This window comes from Sceloporus undulatus, chromosome 3 (genome assembly GCF_019175285.1).
Source record: "Sceloporus undulatus isolate JIND9_A2432 ecotype Alabama chromosome 3, SceUnd_v1.1, whole genome shotgun sequence".
NCBI classification, from domain to species: Eukaryota; Metazoa; Chordata; class Lepidosauria; order Squamata; family Phrynosomatidae; genus Sceloporus; species Sceloporus undulatus.
Window position 1 is genome coordinate 273,608,286 of NC_056524.1, and position 14,012 is coordinate 273,622,297.

The 14,012-nt window shown below is 42.8% G+C and overlaps 1 protein-coding gene across 1 annotated transcript in view; it reads right to left on the reverse strand.

The window, feature by feature from the left end:
* Positions 1–3,232: 3,232 nt before the first annotated feature.
* CAPN10 (calpain 10) overlaps positions 3,233–14,012 on the reverse strand; it is a 28,292-nt gene continuing 17,512 nt past the window's right edge. The window contains exons 9-14 of the mRNA XM_042458560.1: positions 13,543–13,619; positions 13,040–13,242; positions 10,942–11,197; positions 9,957–10,162; positions 8,007–8,052; positions 3,233–5,868 (exon numbers count right to left, since the gene is read on the reverse strand). Of these exons, the coding sequence (XP_042314494.1) occupies positions 5,839–5,868; positions 8,007–8,052; positions 9,957–10,162; positions 10,942–11,197; positions 13,040–13,242; positions 13,543–13,619 (818 nt within the window). The 3' untranslated portion in view covers positions 3,233–5,838. The remainder of the gene's footprint in view (positions 5,869–8,006; positions 8,053–9,956; positions 10,163–10,941; positions 11,198–13,039; positions 13,243–13,542; positions 13,620–14,012) is intronic.

Here is a 14,012-nt window from a genome sequence, read left to right on the forward strand (position 1 = left end):
GGGTTTGATATATAATGGGTTAATAGAATATACCAGAAGGTGGTAGGTCGATGGTTAGCTTCTGTGCTTGCTTGTTAGGACTGGAATGTTACATTGCTAGGGAGTTACCCTGCCAGGCTGAGACGGTTCCTGTGTTAAACCTGAAGCGTCTATTGCTATTGCTATTATGTGATGTTATGATAATATGTTCATGATACTTTCATATGCTGCTATTATATTTTAGATGCTGCTATGTATGTTGGGTTGTGGGATGATGGGATATATAATTATGCGTGACTATGTTCATAGGCTGTTAAGGGATCATTATTACTTAGTCTAGTGGTGGGGAATGTTTATGCTCCAAGGTCACAGGTGCAAGGAGGAGATAAAGCCGTCTGGGAACTTAATTGTTTTGAGGGCTTGCCAAAGATCCCGGACTGGAGGACATTCCATCATTGGGGAGGAGGTTCCTCACTGCGCGGGAAAGAGTCATCCAATTAATTTACTTTATTGCTTTATGGGGTGGGTTTGCTTTGTGGGACTATATAAACCATATGTTCCCATGTATCTTCATTCCTGACAAAAAAGTCACTTCTCTTGTATGTAGCTCTACTTTCAATAAAGTTGGTACTTGTACAGCCCAGCCTCTTATTGGAAAGGGGGCCTGCAAGCAGGAGCCTGACATCAGGCAAGACTAACAAGGATGATCAAGGGGCCTGGAAACCAAGCCTTATAAGAAATGGCCTATGGACCTAGGGAGCTGGTTATTGCTTAGTTTGCAGAAAACTGTGAGGTGACATGATCATAGAATCCTAGACTTGCAAGAGACTCCAAGGGCCCCCCCAGTCCAACCCTCTTCTGCCATGCAGGAACTCTCAGTCAAAGCATCAGGCTTGCTAGAGAGGTTAAGAACAACAAAAAGGGCTTTTTTGGATATGTCCGCAGCAAAAGGAAGAAGGAGGAAACGGTAGGTTCGCTGCGTGGAGAAGATGGCAAAATGCTAACAGAAGACAGAGAAAAGGCAGAATTACTCAAGACCTTCTTTGCCTCCGTCTTCTCAGAAAAGGAAAAGGGGCTCAACCTGAGGATAATGGAGCAGAGGACAGAATAGGGGAATTTCAGCACAGAATAAGTAAAGAGATAGTACAGGAATACCTGTTTAACCTAATGACTTTAAGTCTCCAGGACCAGATGAACTCCATCCAAGGGTATTAAAAGAACTGGCAAATGTAATATCGGAGCCATTGGCAATAATAGTCTTTGAGGACTCCTGGAAAACAGGAGAGATCCCAGCCGACTGGCGGAGGGCAAACGTTGTCCCCATCTTCAAAAAGGGGAAAAAAGAGGATCCCAACAATTATCGTCCAGTCAGTCTGACATCAGTTCTAGGAAAGATTCTGGAGCAGATAATTAAACAGAGAGTCTGTGAACATCTAGAAGGCAATGCCATAATCACAAAAAGTCAACATGGGTTTCAGAGAAAGAAGTCATGCCAGACAAATCTGATCTCTTTCTTTGATAAAATCACCATCTTGATAGATGAAGGGAATGCTGTGGATATCAAGTATATCTTGATTTCACTAAGGCCTTTGACAAAGTTCCCCATGACATTCTTGCAAACAAGCTTGTAAAATGTGGGCTAGACAAAGGAACTGTTACATGGATCTGTAATTGGTTGACCGGCCGAACCCAAAGGGTGCTCAACTATGGCTCTTTTTCATCCTGGAGAGAAGTGACCAGTGGGGTGTCTAGTGGGGCTCTGTCCTGGGTCCAGGGCTATTCAACATCTTTATCAATGACCTGGATGACAGAATTGGGAGCATACTTATCAAATTTGCAGATGACACCAAGTTAGGGGGAATAGCTAATACCCCAGAGGACAGGATCAAGATTCAAAATGACCTGAATAGACTAGAAAGCTGGGCCAAAGCTAACAAAATGAAATTCAACACGGAGAAATGTAAGGTATTGCACTTAGGGCGGAAAAATAAAATGCACAGATATAGGATTATGGGGGACACCTGGCTGAATGAAACTACGTGTGAAAGGGATCTAAGTAGACCATTTTTATTTGTATTATTTATTAACCTTTATTTATAAAGCGCTGTAAGTTTACACAGCGCTGTACATAAATTTTTTTAGTCAGACGGTTCCCTGCCCTCAGGCTTACAATCTAAGAAGACACGACACAAAAGGAGAAGGGAGTGGTGGTGGGGAATAGGATCAGGTCCAGCAGATCTTTTCCACCTCCGAGGCCTGGACCAAGGCAGATGGACTGGAGGAAGGGCTTGGCTTCTTGATGGATGGTTAGAAGGAGGCTTCCTGGGTCGGAGAGGGGCTCACCTCTGGGAATGCTTCTCTAAACAATATAGTCTTTAATTCAGTTTTGAAACTGGGCAGAGAAGTTGAACATGAGTCAACAGTGTGATGCGGCAGCTAAAAAGGCCAATGCTATTTTAGGCTGCATCAATAGAAGTATAGTGTCTAGATCAAGAGAAGTAATAGTGCCACTGTATTATGCTTTGGTCAGGCCCCACCTAGAATATTGTGTCCAGTTCTGGGCGCCACAATTCAAAAAGAATGTTGAAAAACTGGAGCCATGTGTCCAAAGGAGGGCGACTAAAATGGTGAAAGGTCTGGAAACCATGCCCTATGAGGAACGACTTAAGGAGCTGGGGATGTTTAGCCTGGAGAAGAGAAGGTTAAGAGGTGATATGAGAGCCCTGTTTAAATATTTGAAAGGATGTCATGTTGAAGAGGGAGCAAGCTTGTTTTCTGCTGCTCCAGAAAACAGAATACAGAACAATGGATGCAAGCTACAGGAAAAGAGATTCCACCTCAACATTAGGAGGAACTTCCTGAGAGTAAGGGCTGTTCAACAGTGGAACAAACTCCCTCGGAGTGTAGTGGAGTCTCCTTCCTTGGAGGTCTTTAAGCAGAGGCTAGATGACCAGCTGTTGTGGATGCTTTGATCTGGATTTCCTGCATGGCAGAATGGGGTTGGACTGGATCAGGGCCCTTTGGCTGTCTTCCAACTCTAGGATTCTGATTCTAAATGTTTTAATTGCCTGCTTTGTCTATTTTATATAGATTGTACTTTTTAAATTTTTATCATTGCTGTTTTTTATTGGAATTTGAGGACAATGTAATCTTTTTTCAGTTTTTGTGTTTTACACTTGGACCTGAAGGTTGATTTTCAACAATAACCACAACGATAAAGACGATGCAAAAACCACACAACTGATAAACAATCTTGTGCTTAAAAGATGCCGCTGAACATTTTAATTTTTTTCCCAAAAGACATTTCAACCACCGCCTTCTTCATTTTTTAAAAATGCATATTTCCAAACTGCACATTGAAATGCTTTCCAAGGAAAGATGACAGGAAAGTCTATTGAAAACACAGTTGCCTGCACACAAAAGGAGGCATAAACCCTCATCAAATAATAACTTTAAACTATTTTGCCTAAAAATCCATCACACACACAATTCCTGCCCTTTTACCCGGATCATCATCTCCAGCTTTTACAGAAGATCATTTCTCATTTCCAATGAAGGCCTTCTGAAAAAAGCTTCCTTGTTTAATTCATTGAATAACTTACACTTGTTTAATAGCTGCAATAAATGTTCAGAAACTTTATGCCTCCGTCACGGGAAGACAATATTTGATATTAATTATACAGGTAAAACTAGTACAAGCCTCCCCTGTTTTTTGAGAACTAATTTTCTGACATTCTGTTTTGACTGATCTAAATTATAGCCATGTACCACACTTTCGGTTTCTGGTTTGCTCTTTTAGCCACACGCTGCTTTTCCCCCTTTCTGGCTGCATCTGCATTGCTGAAATAATCCAGCTTGACACCACTTTAACTGTCATGGCTCAATGCTATGGAATTCTGGGAACTGTAGTTTTGCTAGTCGTTTAGCCTTCTCTGTCAGAGAGCACTGGTACCACAACAAACCACAGGATTCCACAGTGTTGAGCCATGGCAGTTAAAGTGGTGACAAACTGGATTATTTCTGCAGTGCAGATGCAGACTCTGCCTGCTTGATGTGCTGTTTTTTCCCTCTTGGTCAATTTGGCCCCATGCAGCACTGAGTCTTGCATTTGCAAGCTTTAAAAAAGACTGGATTCCTCTTTTCAACCAGTTCCCCTTTTTGACAGTGCCCTGGTTCCTAACCTGCCAAATAAACTCAGGATGCCTGTATTACATAGTGCTAGTACTAAAGCCATCGTTTGGGAAGGGGCTTTCTTTCTTTCCAGTGTTACTTCAACTGAGCAAAGAGAAGTCCCATAGTCTAAAGGTGAAGACCAGGGTGCAAGACATGAACTCTATGGAGTGGGAAGCAAGTAAAGGTACCAAGGAAATTCAGCATTGGAGGAGTAAGGAGGACATATGGAGCCAGTTTAGCAGGGCCTTGTTTAGGTTGAATGCAAACACAGCTTTCCATGTCGAGTACAGCGAATCCCCTCTTGGTTTCCTTTAAGACTTCAAATTCAAGGCGTTCAGTGACTCCACTGTGGGATTCATTGCAGACCTTAAAGGAGTTGGCCAAGGCGCTGATTATTGTTGTGGTGCACCTTCAAATCATTTCCCGCTTATGGTGACCCCCAAGGCAAATCTTTCATGGGGTTTTCTTGGCCAGGTTTCTTCTTGCTTTTGCCTTTCTCCGAGGATGTGAGAGTATGTCTTGCCCAAGGACACCCAATGGATTTCCACGGTCGAGTGGAGATTCGAACCCTGGTCTCCAGGGTTGTAGCCAAACCTTGAATCCCCATTGGGTGATGATCCCCACTCGCAAAATAGCTCTTTGAAAGGATGGAAATGAAACTGAGAGCAGTTTCACTGCACCGCTGACATGGAAGAAGATGCAAGGCACAGAGGGATCATTCCAAGTCCTTTTCTTCCTCCTCCTCCTCCTCATCTTTAGCATCACCAGTATCACAGACTAGTGTATTAGTATCATCATGGCTCCAAATCATGATTAGTATCATCATCATTGTCATCTCCCCAGCAGAATAGAGGGAGGTTTAATATTGAAGAAATCGTGTATTTATTGCCTTCATAGCGCAGGGTGGGGAAAAATGAGGATTGTCAAGTACTAGGCAAGCAGTGTGCAACTTCAAATGAAATGAAATGAAATGAAATGAAATGAAATAAATAAATAAGTAAATGGGGGATAGCATCCCAAAGCTTGGAAACACTGGGAACTCCAACTCCCAGAATCCCCAGCAACATTTTTTAAAACTGGGCTGGGAGGTTCTGGAAGTTATACTCCCCCAAAATAACAACTCTTCCAAGATCTGAGCAGGCCTAAAGGAATCTGGCATAAATAATAATAATAATAATAAAAAATCCAGCTATTATTTATTACAACCTTCTTCTGTTAAAAACAAATCTTTCCTGCAAAAAAACCCCAATTTTTCTCCCAAGCCTCTTTCCCCCAACCATTATTCTTTCCGTATGAAACCAGAAGCAGCCTTTACTATGAACACACACCAGATACATAGAGAAATGAATAGAAAAGAATTTGGACACAGAACAAGGACAACATCATCCTTCCCCAGATAAGCAGGAGGAGCTGGAAGAGAAGCACACGGAGCAAAGTCCATGGAAATCCCTGGCAAGCGATGGCAACCCAGGCTGAAGTTCAAATGGGCATCTTATTTGAAAAATTAATAAATGGAAAGGTTTGTGAGTTTGTTTTACAGAAAAGTTGGGAATGAGAGCCAGATGCTGCTGCACCAAGACATTCGCTGGACCTGACGTTCCTTGATCCTTTCATTTCAAAGAGAAAAGGGCTTTGCAATTATTACTGTATTATGGTTTTCCCCCTGATGGATACTGGAATTCCAAACTACACTTTCATCACAGCTTTAAAGGAGATCTGCAGAAAAGACAAAAAAGAAAGCCATGTAAACCCTTTGTAAAGTGTTTGAATAAACTATGAACTACAAAACTATGAACTACAAATCCCAGGATTCCAAGAGGATTAGGGTTTTTTCCAAACTAATCATGGCTGGTGGCAAGTTTGCAATTCCAAACTCCACCTCATACTGCTATGCCATTTTTCAGCTATACATATATTTCAGAAGACCAGCATAAAACCATTCAATAGTATACACACAATAAAACCATACAATAGTAGAGATGGAAGGGAATGGATAGCAGTTCCTATTGTTTTTAGATGTTTAGTCTTACCACAGCCAAACCAGCAGTTCAAAGACCAGCATATTAATATCCTCAGGGCTCCAAATCATCAATTGGGACCATGAGGAATATATAAGCAGCAGGTCCGGCTTATGCACACACAGACACCCCCCCCCCAATAAAGCCCTAAGGAACTTAATTATTCCCCAGTATGTACACTTAGGATTACAGTGCTCCCTCCACATTTGCTGGGGTTCGGGATGAAGGACCTCTGTGAGTGTGGGAAAACACAAATAAAAAACACTATTCTTTTTACCTAAGGAAACTCCTCTCTAGGAATCTACAGGTCCTCCAGTGCAACTCTATGGTCAATTTCTGTCTGAAGTTGACCAGTCTCATAGAATCATGCTGGAGGACTTGCAAATGCCTAGAGAAGTGCTTTATCTAGTTATCTCTAGGGCCTGCAGTGCAACTCTATGGTCAATGTCCAGCAGTGTTGCACAGGAGGACCTAGAGCAAATATATTACTGTATATACACTCATCCCTCCATATTTGTGGCTTTGATATTTGTGGATTTGATTACTCACAGATTTGATTAATATGTTCTCTCTAGGAATATCTAGGTTCTCCAGTGCAACTCTATGGTCAATGTTAACTAAAAGTTGCCCTGAAAGACCTAGAGATTCCTAGAGAGAATACTCTACAAGGCCTTTATAATGCCATCAGTGCAGTTCTATGGTCAGTGTCTGTTGGATGTTGACCACAGAGTTGCCCTGGAGGACCAAGAGATTCCTAGAGAGGTGTCCTCTCAGGTAAAAACTAGGGGGCTTTCTAGACGGCCCTTTGGGACGTCCGGAGGACGTCCCATTTTAAAAAAGGGGCGTCTCTTTTAGACGCCCCTGGGCCTCGTACGGACTCCGTCCGTACAAGATGGCGCCGGCCTTTCTACATGGCCGGCGCCATCTTTATGCATCGGACGCACAGCGTCCAGACGCGTCGCGCCGCTGCTGACGTAGCGAGCGCGCCCCTGGCGCCTCGCTACGTCGCAAACGCGACGCAAAAAGAAGCTCCATTTTGGAGCTTCTTTTTTCGGTCCGCGCGGGAGTCGGGCCGTCTATAGGCTCCGGCTCCCCCGCGGACCTTCTGGCGGCGGCGGCAGACCGCCGCAAAGCGGCCGTGTGTACCCCGCCATGGTGTTTTTGTTATTTGCAGTTTTTCCATATTCACGGGGGTCTTGTGCCCCAGCTCTATTGAACATAGAAGGACAAGTGTACTCAATAAGTCTAGAAATTTAGGTTGAAAAATTGACCCCAAAAACCTGAGTCAGAGTATCCACGGGTCAATCTCTCTCTCTCTCTCTCTCTCTCTCACACACACACACACACACACACACAACTATCCCCTGGTGAAAGGCAAGTTTAATCTGCCCTGGAATCACTGACCCCTTTCTACTCTTCTCATCCATCCAACCTTTAGTATAAGCACAAATAGTTATGTCTGCTGGAAAATTCCTAGGCATTGTTCTCCTTTGCTTTAACCTTTACATCCTTTGTTACATGTCCTTAAGTTTTACTCTTGACTTATCCAGGGGTCATATCAAAATTCATAATTTTGGCTCCAAAACCTACATGAGATCGACCTGTAGTCAAGTATCTACAGTAATCAAAACCGCAAATAATCAAATCCGCAAACGTCAAAGCCACAAATGTGGATGACCAACCAAGCTCCTTCCAACAGTAATTTCTCCTCCCACCATGTTATATGCCTGATAGAAACTGGTTTTCCTGGGATGGTAACTTTACATTAGGATGGTAACTTCTTTAACAAAAATTAAAGCCCAGATTTACACATTACTTGTTAAACCAAACACTCACCTCTTGCAACCTTTGACCCAAGGTCTCCTTGCTCTGAATGCTTTTCCTATGCAAAATCAAAGACAAATGCATTATTATTATTGCAAAAGGCATGGCCTGGGGTTTAATCTAAGCCCTTTCTGCCTACCACACACATGTCACAACACAAAGCATGTAGGCCTTACAATCAGCTAACCCACATGGCCATTGGCTTATTGTAGCCAGTGGTCATGTTGGCCGAGGGATTCTGGTAGTTCTAAAAAGGAGATTTTTCAGGCTCTGGAGTAGGTTCAACTGGTTGTGGGTGAATAACCTAGAATGAGTGGATGTCTGCACATGTTTTTGACATCTGCTTCCAGAATCTCTGATTATTCACCAAAATGGTGAAGGGCCTGGAAACCATGCCTTATGAGGAAAGACTTAGGGAGCTGGGTATGTTTAGCCTAGAGATGGTTAAGAGGTGATACAATAGCCTTGTTTAAGTATTTGGAGGGGTGTCACACTGAAGCTGGAGCAAGCTTGTTTTCTGCTGCTCCAGAGAATAGGACATGATGGAGTAATGGGTGCAAGCTGCAGGAAAAGAGATTCCAGCTCAACATTAGGAGGAACTTCCTGACAGTAAGGGCTCTTTGATAGTGGAACACTCCTTCCTCAAGATCAGTGGAGTCTCCTTCTTTGGAGGTCTTTAAACAGAGGCTGGATGGCCATCTGTCTCAGGGGATGCTTTGATTGCATGGCAGAATGGGGTTGGGTTGGATGGCCTTGTGGTCTCTTCCAACTCTATGATTCTATTATTTTATTGTCCATACTAAGCCAGGGCTTCTCAGACATGATGTCTAACACATCTGGAGAACCACTGATCTAGAAAAATAGTAGGGTGGTCATGCGTAGGCTGGAGACAGTTCTTCAGAGTTGTGGGAGGCAACTCTCATTGTCCAGCAGGGGTACATAGTCATTGAGTCACAAAGTTAGAAGGGGTCCCATAGGCCATCAAACTCCTTTCTCAATGTAGGAACCCCAGCTCCAACATTCCCAACAGACAGATATCCAGACTCTTTTTGAAGCTGACCTGAGAAAAAGACTCCACCATCTAAGTCACTGGTTGCGCTGTCGGACCACTTTCACTGTCAAAATGTTCCCTCTAATTTTCAATCAAAACCTACTCTCCTGTAACCTAAAACAGTTAGACCTGGCCCTACCCTCTGGGACAGCAGAAAACAAACCTGCAGCTTTGACATAGAAGAGGTCTGAACAAAAATGGATGGGTTGTGTGAAAAGAAACTGTCATCTGAAAGGCCTGTTGTTGTTATGTGCCTCCAATGCATTTCTGCCAACATTGTGGCCACTCTAAGGTGAATCTATTGGGCTTTTTCTTGTCAATTTCTTTAGATGAGGTTTGCCATGGCCTTCCTCTGAGGGTTACACTTGGCAAAGGTCAACGGAGTGGGTTTCCATAGCTGAGTAAGGATTTGAACCCTGGTTTCCCAGAGGCCTAGTCCAACACCCAAACCACCATACAAGGCTTTCTCTGTAGTAGCAACCCATCCATGAACCTCCGTCTCAAGGGAGGTCAGAACAACTCCATCCCTTATGAGTTTCCAATGAGTAGTGAAACTATGCTATTTCATATGCCCTTTGGCTCTTAAAATTAGGGGGTGTCAAAGTAAGCAGCTTTTTAAAGTGTTTGCTTGGTTTTAGAATTATTGTTTCAAGAAGAGTTTGAATGCTTTTCAATTGGCTTTTTACTTATTCATTTAATGTTTTTAAAGCATTTGCATGAATTGTGCATTACTTCAGAAGCCTTGGTGCGATGGTATATTAATTCCTCAAATAAATAAATAAATAAATGATATAAGAAATAATGGGAACGCCAGTCCTCATTTTGCTGATACAAACTTATCAGCAAAACTAGGACTAGAGTGCCCATCATTTCTTATCTGTTTATCTGAAGAGAAGTAAAGGTAGATTTACCTTTCTATTTTGGTTGCTACAATAACTGTGAAGGTGCCTTCCGTATCAGGTAAGTATGTTGATGGAACGATGGCATAATTTCCTGAAGTCAGTCGGCATACTTGGCTTACTTCCTGTGAGTAGCTGTGAGGTACACAACTAACCACTGGCTCCAAGTGCAAGAAAGCTGTTGAAGGCATTTTGATGTTGTTGTTATCCGTGGGAACCTGAAACAATCATAGACCGATAAGAATGTTTTCCTTTCATCATATGCTTCTGGTATCAACCCAGTTTATGTTTAAGTCCAGTCACAACATGAATTTTGAACCTCATCCAGCCCACAAACTGGTCAGTTTAGTGCTAAAAAATTAGGTTCAAGCTGTTTTGCAAACCATGGTTTGTACTAACTATGGTTTATTATTACGCCTGATTTCTGTAACAAACCTCAGTTGGGACTACCAGTCTGCCTCAAGGGGCTATTGCATTGCAGACACAGTAGAAAATTCATGAAGCAGACCTCAGAAGATGGGGAACTGTATCAGGCAAGCAGTTCTAAACTGCGATTTGCCACTCATACATTCAGATACCCAAACTCTAGTGTGAATTCTTAATTGCGGATCTTTGTGCATGAAATAAGAAAGCAAAGATGTCATTATTTCAGCCACCAATGAAAAAAGGGTTGGATTTTGGAATACTGTGGCTTTTGGAATTACAGGTAAGAGAGACTCAACCTGGCTTGCAACCCCAAAGAGACACTCCTAGTCAACATTGTACAAGGCAGTGCTTCTCAAGCTATCTGATGAAGGTGAGCAGCAATCTCTCACTCCAATATACCTGGGACAGGTACCATATTTGTATCCATTGACTAGAACTGCCAAAAATTATCAATCGATCGATCAATTGATCGATCTATATTATGAGCCACCTTAAGAGAAAACTGAAATATCCAATTAATTAATTGTGAATCAGTTAGTTAATCCATCAGAGTTGCTCTGCAATCACTGACCTGGAAGATATGAAACCCAATTGGGTGGCACTTGTTGTCTGGGCAGTGCTGGCGGAGGGCTACCCTGATGCTTCTCTGCCCCAAACCTGGAGGGACCAACAGCGGAAAGCAGGGGTTGGTGTGAAAGGAAGGGAAGTTCCTGCTGCCCCCGGCGTTCTGCCCTTTCCTCCAATAGCCCTCCAGCCGGGCCGTCTCCCACTCGCCTCTGGGCAGCTCTTCACGGACAGTATTGTCAGGCGATGGCAGTTTTATTTCGCTAAGGAAGGAAGGAAGGAAAAGAGAAGATGAAGAGAATGTGGGGAAGACCAGGCAAGGTTAAGGAGAGAGGAGGGAATGAGAGAGAAAAGGCCAAGAGGTTACATGCTGTGATGTTCCTCCCACTGGAGTTTGGACTCCAAAGGAAACACAAAGCAATTACTTCCTAAATTCCTGTTTGGTTTGGCACTGCAAAAGTTATCTTTCTAGCTCACCTCAATGGGATGTGGCTTAGAGGCAAGGTGCATTGGTCCAGCCCTTTATGAAAGGATGGATCTAGCAAGAAATGCTGGGGGACATCTATAACACTCACAGCACAACCCTGGTTTGGGTTCATTGAGGGTTGAGAGTATGAGGCAGGTGAAATGACCACACAATCCCAGTCTTGAGAAAGGCTGTTACATTTAAGCAGGTCAAATAAAACAATAGCAAAACATAGGTCCACAAATCCGCACTCCAATCCCAAGCAACACAGAAATGAGAAAGAAGACATACATGGAATCATAGAATCGTAGAGTTGGAAGAGACCATCCAGTCCAATCCCATTCTGCCATGCAGGAACTACATACACAGTGGCTATGCAAAGCTACAAGCCTGTCTGCGAAGCAAAAACCCTTTGTGTTCTAGCATCTTATATACCTTTATCTCTTGAACGAACTTTCAGAAAAACATCATGTCATCTAATCTACAGTGTCTGAGCCCAAGAAAAGGGGGGAGGCATTCCATATTAATTAATGAGTTGTTTTCCAGTTACCAGGTTCTGGGATGAGCTGGAGCATCTTACATCTTGGCATTGGGATGCAATTCCGCTACCTCCCTGTTCCATCCAGCTCCAGGGAGAAAACTTTCCTTGACCCATTCTCTCTCCTGACAAATAAGGTCTGCCATGCAGTTAAAGCCTAAATCAAAAGTTTGCTAAAGCCTATAACTTCAGGCCTAACACACATTCTGTCTCATGCCCTTTCATATGCTTCATGTAGGAAATACTGGTATTTGTACTAATCAAACCACAACTATCCTTTGCATGGTTCATGTCTAGTAAAACCTGGTATGAAAGAGAGATTGACTCTCAGGACTAATACGGTTGGCCCTTCCCTTACATAGGGATCTGTTCCAGACCCCACTGCTTAAGGGAAGGACCACGTATGCTCAAGTCCCACTGAAAACAATGGGGCTCATGGGCACAGTGTGGGGTGCACCTCACTGATACGTGCACCATTGCTGTTCCATCACACAGCTTCAGCATAAGCTGAAAGCCACATATGGCACGCCTGCGTATGGCACGGGCGCACTGTAAAATGAAGTCTAGTAGAGACAAATGCAAAATTCTATATTTAGGTCATAGAAACCAAATGCTTAAGTGGAGGATGGAGGAATATTTCATATTTATATTAAACAGAGTATAGTGTGCCCCTGTATAATATGTGCTTCTGGTATAAAACAGGATAGAACTACACAGGATGCTCTGGCAAGTTTAAGAAGTAAATCATACATTTATTGTTGCAAGAAATCCATCTGAGATAGGAAAGCAGACAGACAAAAAAAAGTTATCTGTACTTTTGCAAAGGAATCTCTAATGCTGATTCTCATGTGTGGATGGCCAGAAAACCCTGTGATAGCTTCACCTTAGGGTCACCATAAATCGGAAATGACTTGAAGGCACATAACTATAATCCAAGGTACCAAACCTATTTTTCTTGTGTAGAGGGTTCAGCACCATTGTTAGCTCTGCTAAAATTTCAGACTAAATTCCAGAGTGGATTCCCTGCCCTCCTCCAAATTGGTGACTGGTACGAATACCTCTGCCTTGGCCCATCCCTCCTGGCCCTTCTGTTGGACGCACCTGAGGGAGATTCGTCCGCTGGAGAAGACCCGAAGGAGGAAGTTTCCTTCAGCATCATTGAGGAAGGTGCTTGGGACAACAAGGTAATAGCCAGGCGAGAGGTCGCAGTGCAGGTGCACCTCCCGGTTGTAGGAATGGCAAACAGTGCCTGAAATTGGGGGCATGGAGAGCGTCTTGGGAAGGTTAAACTGTTTCTTTTCAACCTAGAAAGAGAAAGAGAAACAGGGGGGAAACGTGATTCTGTGCATCTAAATGGGGAATATGTGCTGATTTTACAAAATTGTTTGAAGCAACTGAGTTGTCAAGGTAGGCGATAAATCCCATATCCAGGTAAGGCTATTTACAATATTTTGTTCCTGCCAATGAAACTAATGAATACCAGTAAAGCCTACATTAGAGCATGGAAAAGTTACTTTTTTGGGATTATAACACTCAGAATGCCCCACACAACTCTGGCTACAAAACAGAAAAACAGGTGGTGTGCAAGTAACCATAAATCTCACTGTTTTCAAAGACATCACTGGCAAATGCAAAAGCAGAAAACTGTTGGCAAATGGGCTGAGCAACATCTTGCAATATTCTTATTCAATTTAAATTTTAAAAGATGTGCTTGACGAAGTCCCGGGGAATAGTCAGGTGGTTTATTTCATGGTTCTACGTATCTCTACAATCTTAGAATCATAGTTGGAAAGGATTGCAAGGGTCATCCATTAAAACCCTGCCATGCCATGAATCCCACTGTGGGAGAAAGGCGGGATATAAATCCTGGAAATAAAAATAAATACATAAATAAATAAATGCAGGAACACACAACTACAGTACTCTTAAAAGATGGCCATCCAACATCAGTTTAAAGACCCCTGAAGATGGAGAGTAAACCATTCTACAAGGCAGTCTATTCCATTGTTAAACAGCATTTACAGTAAAATAATAATAATAATAATAATAATAATAATAATAATAATAATAATAA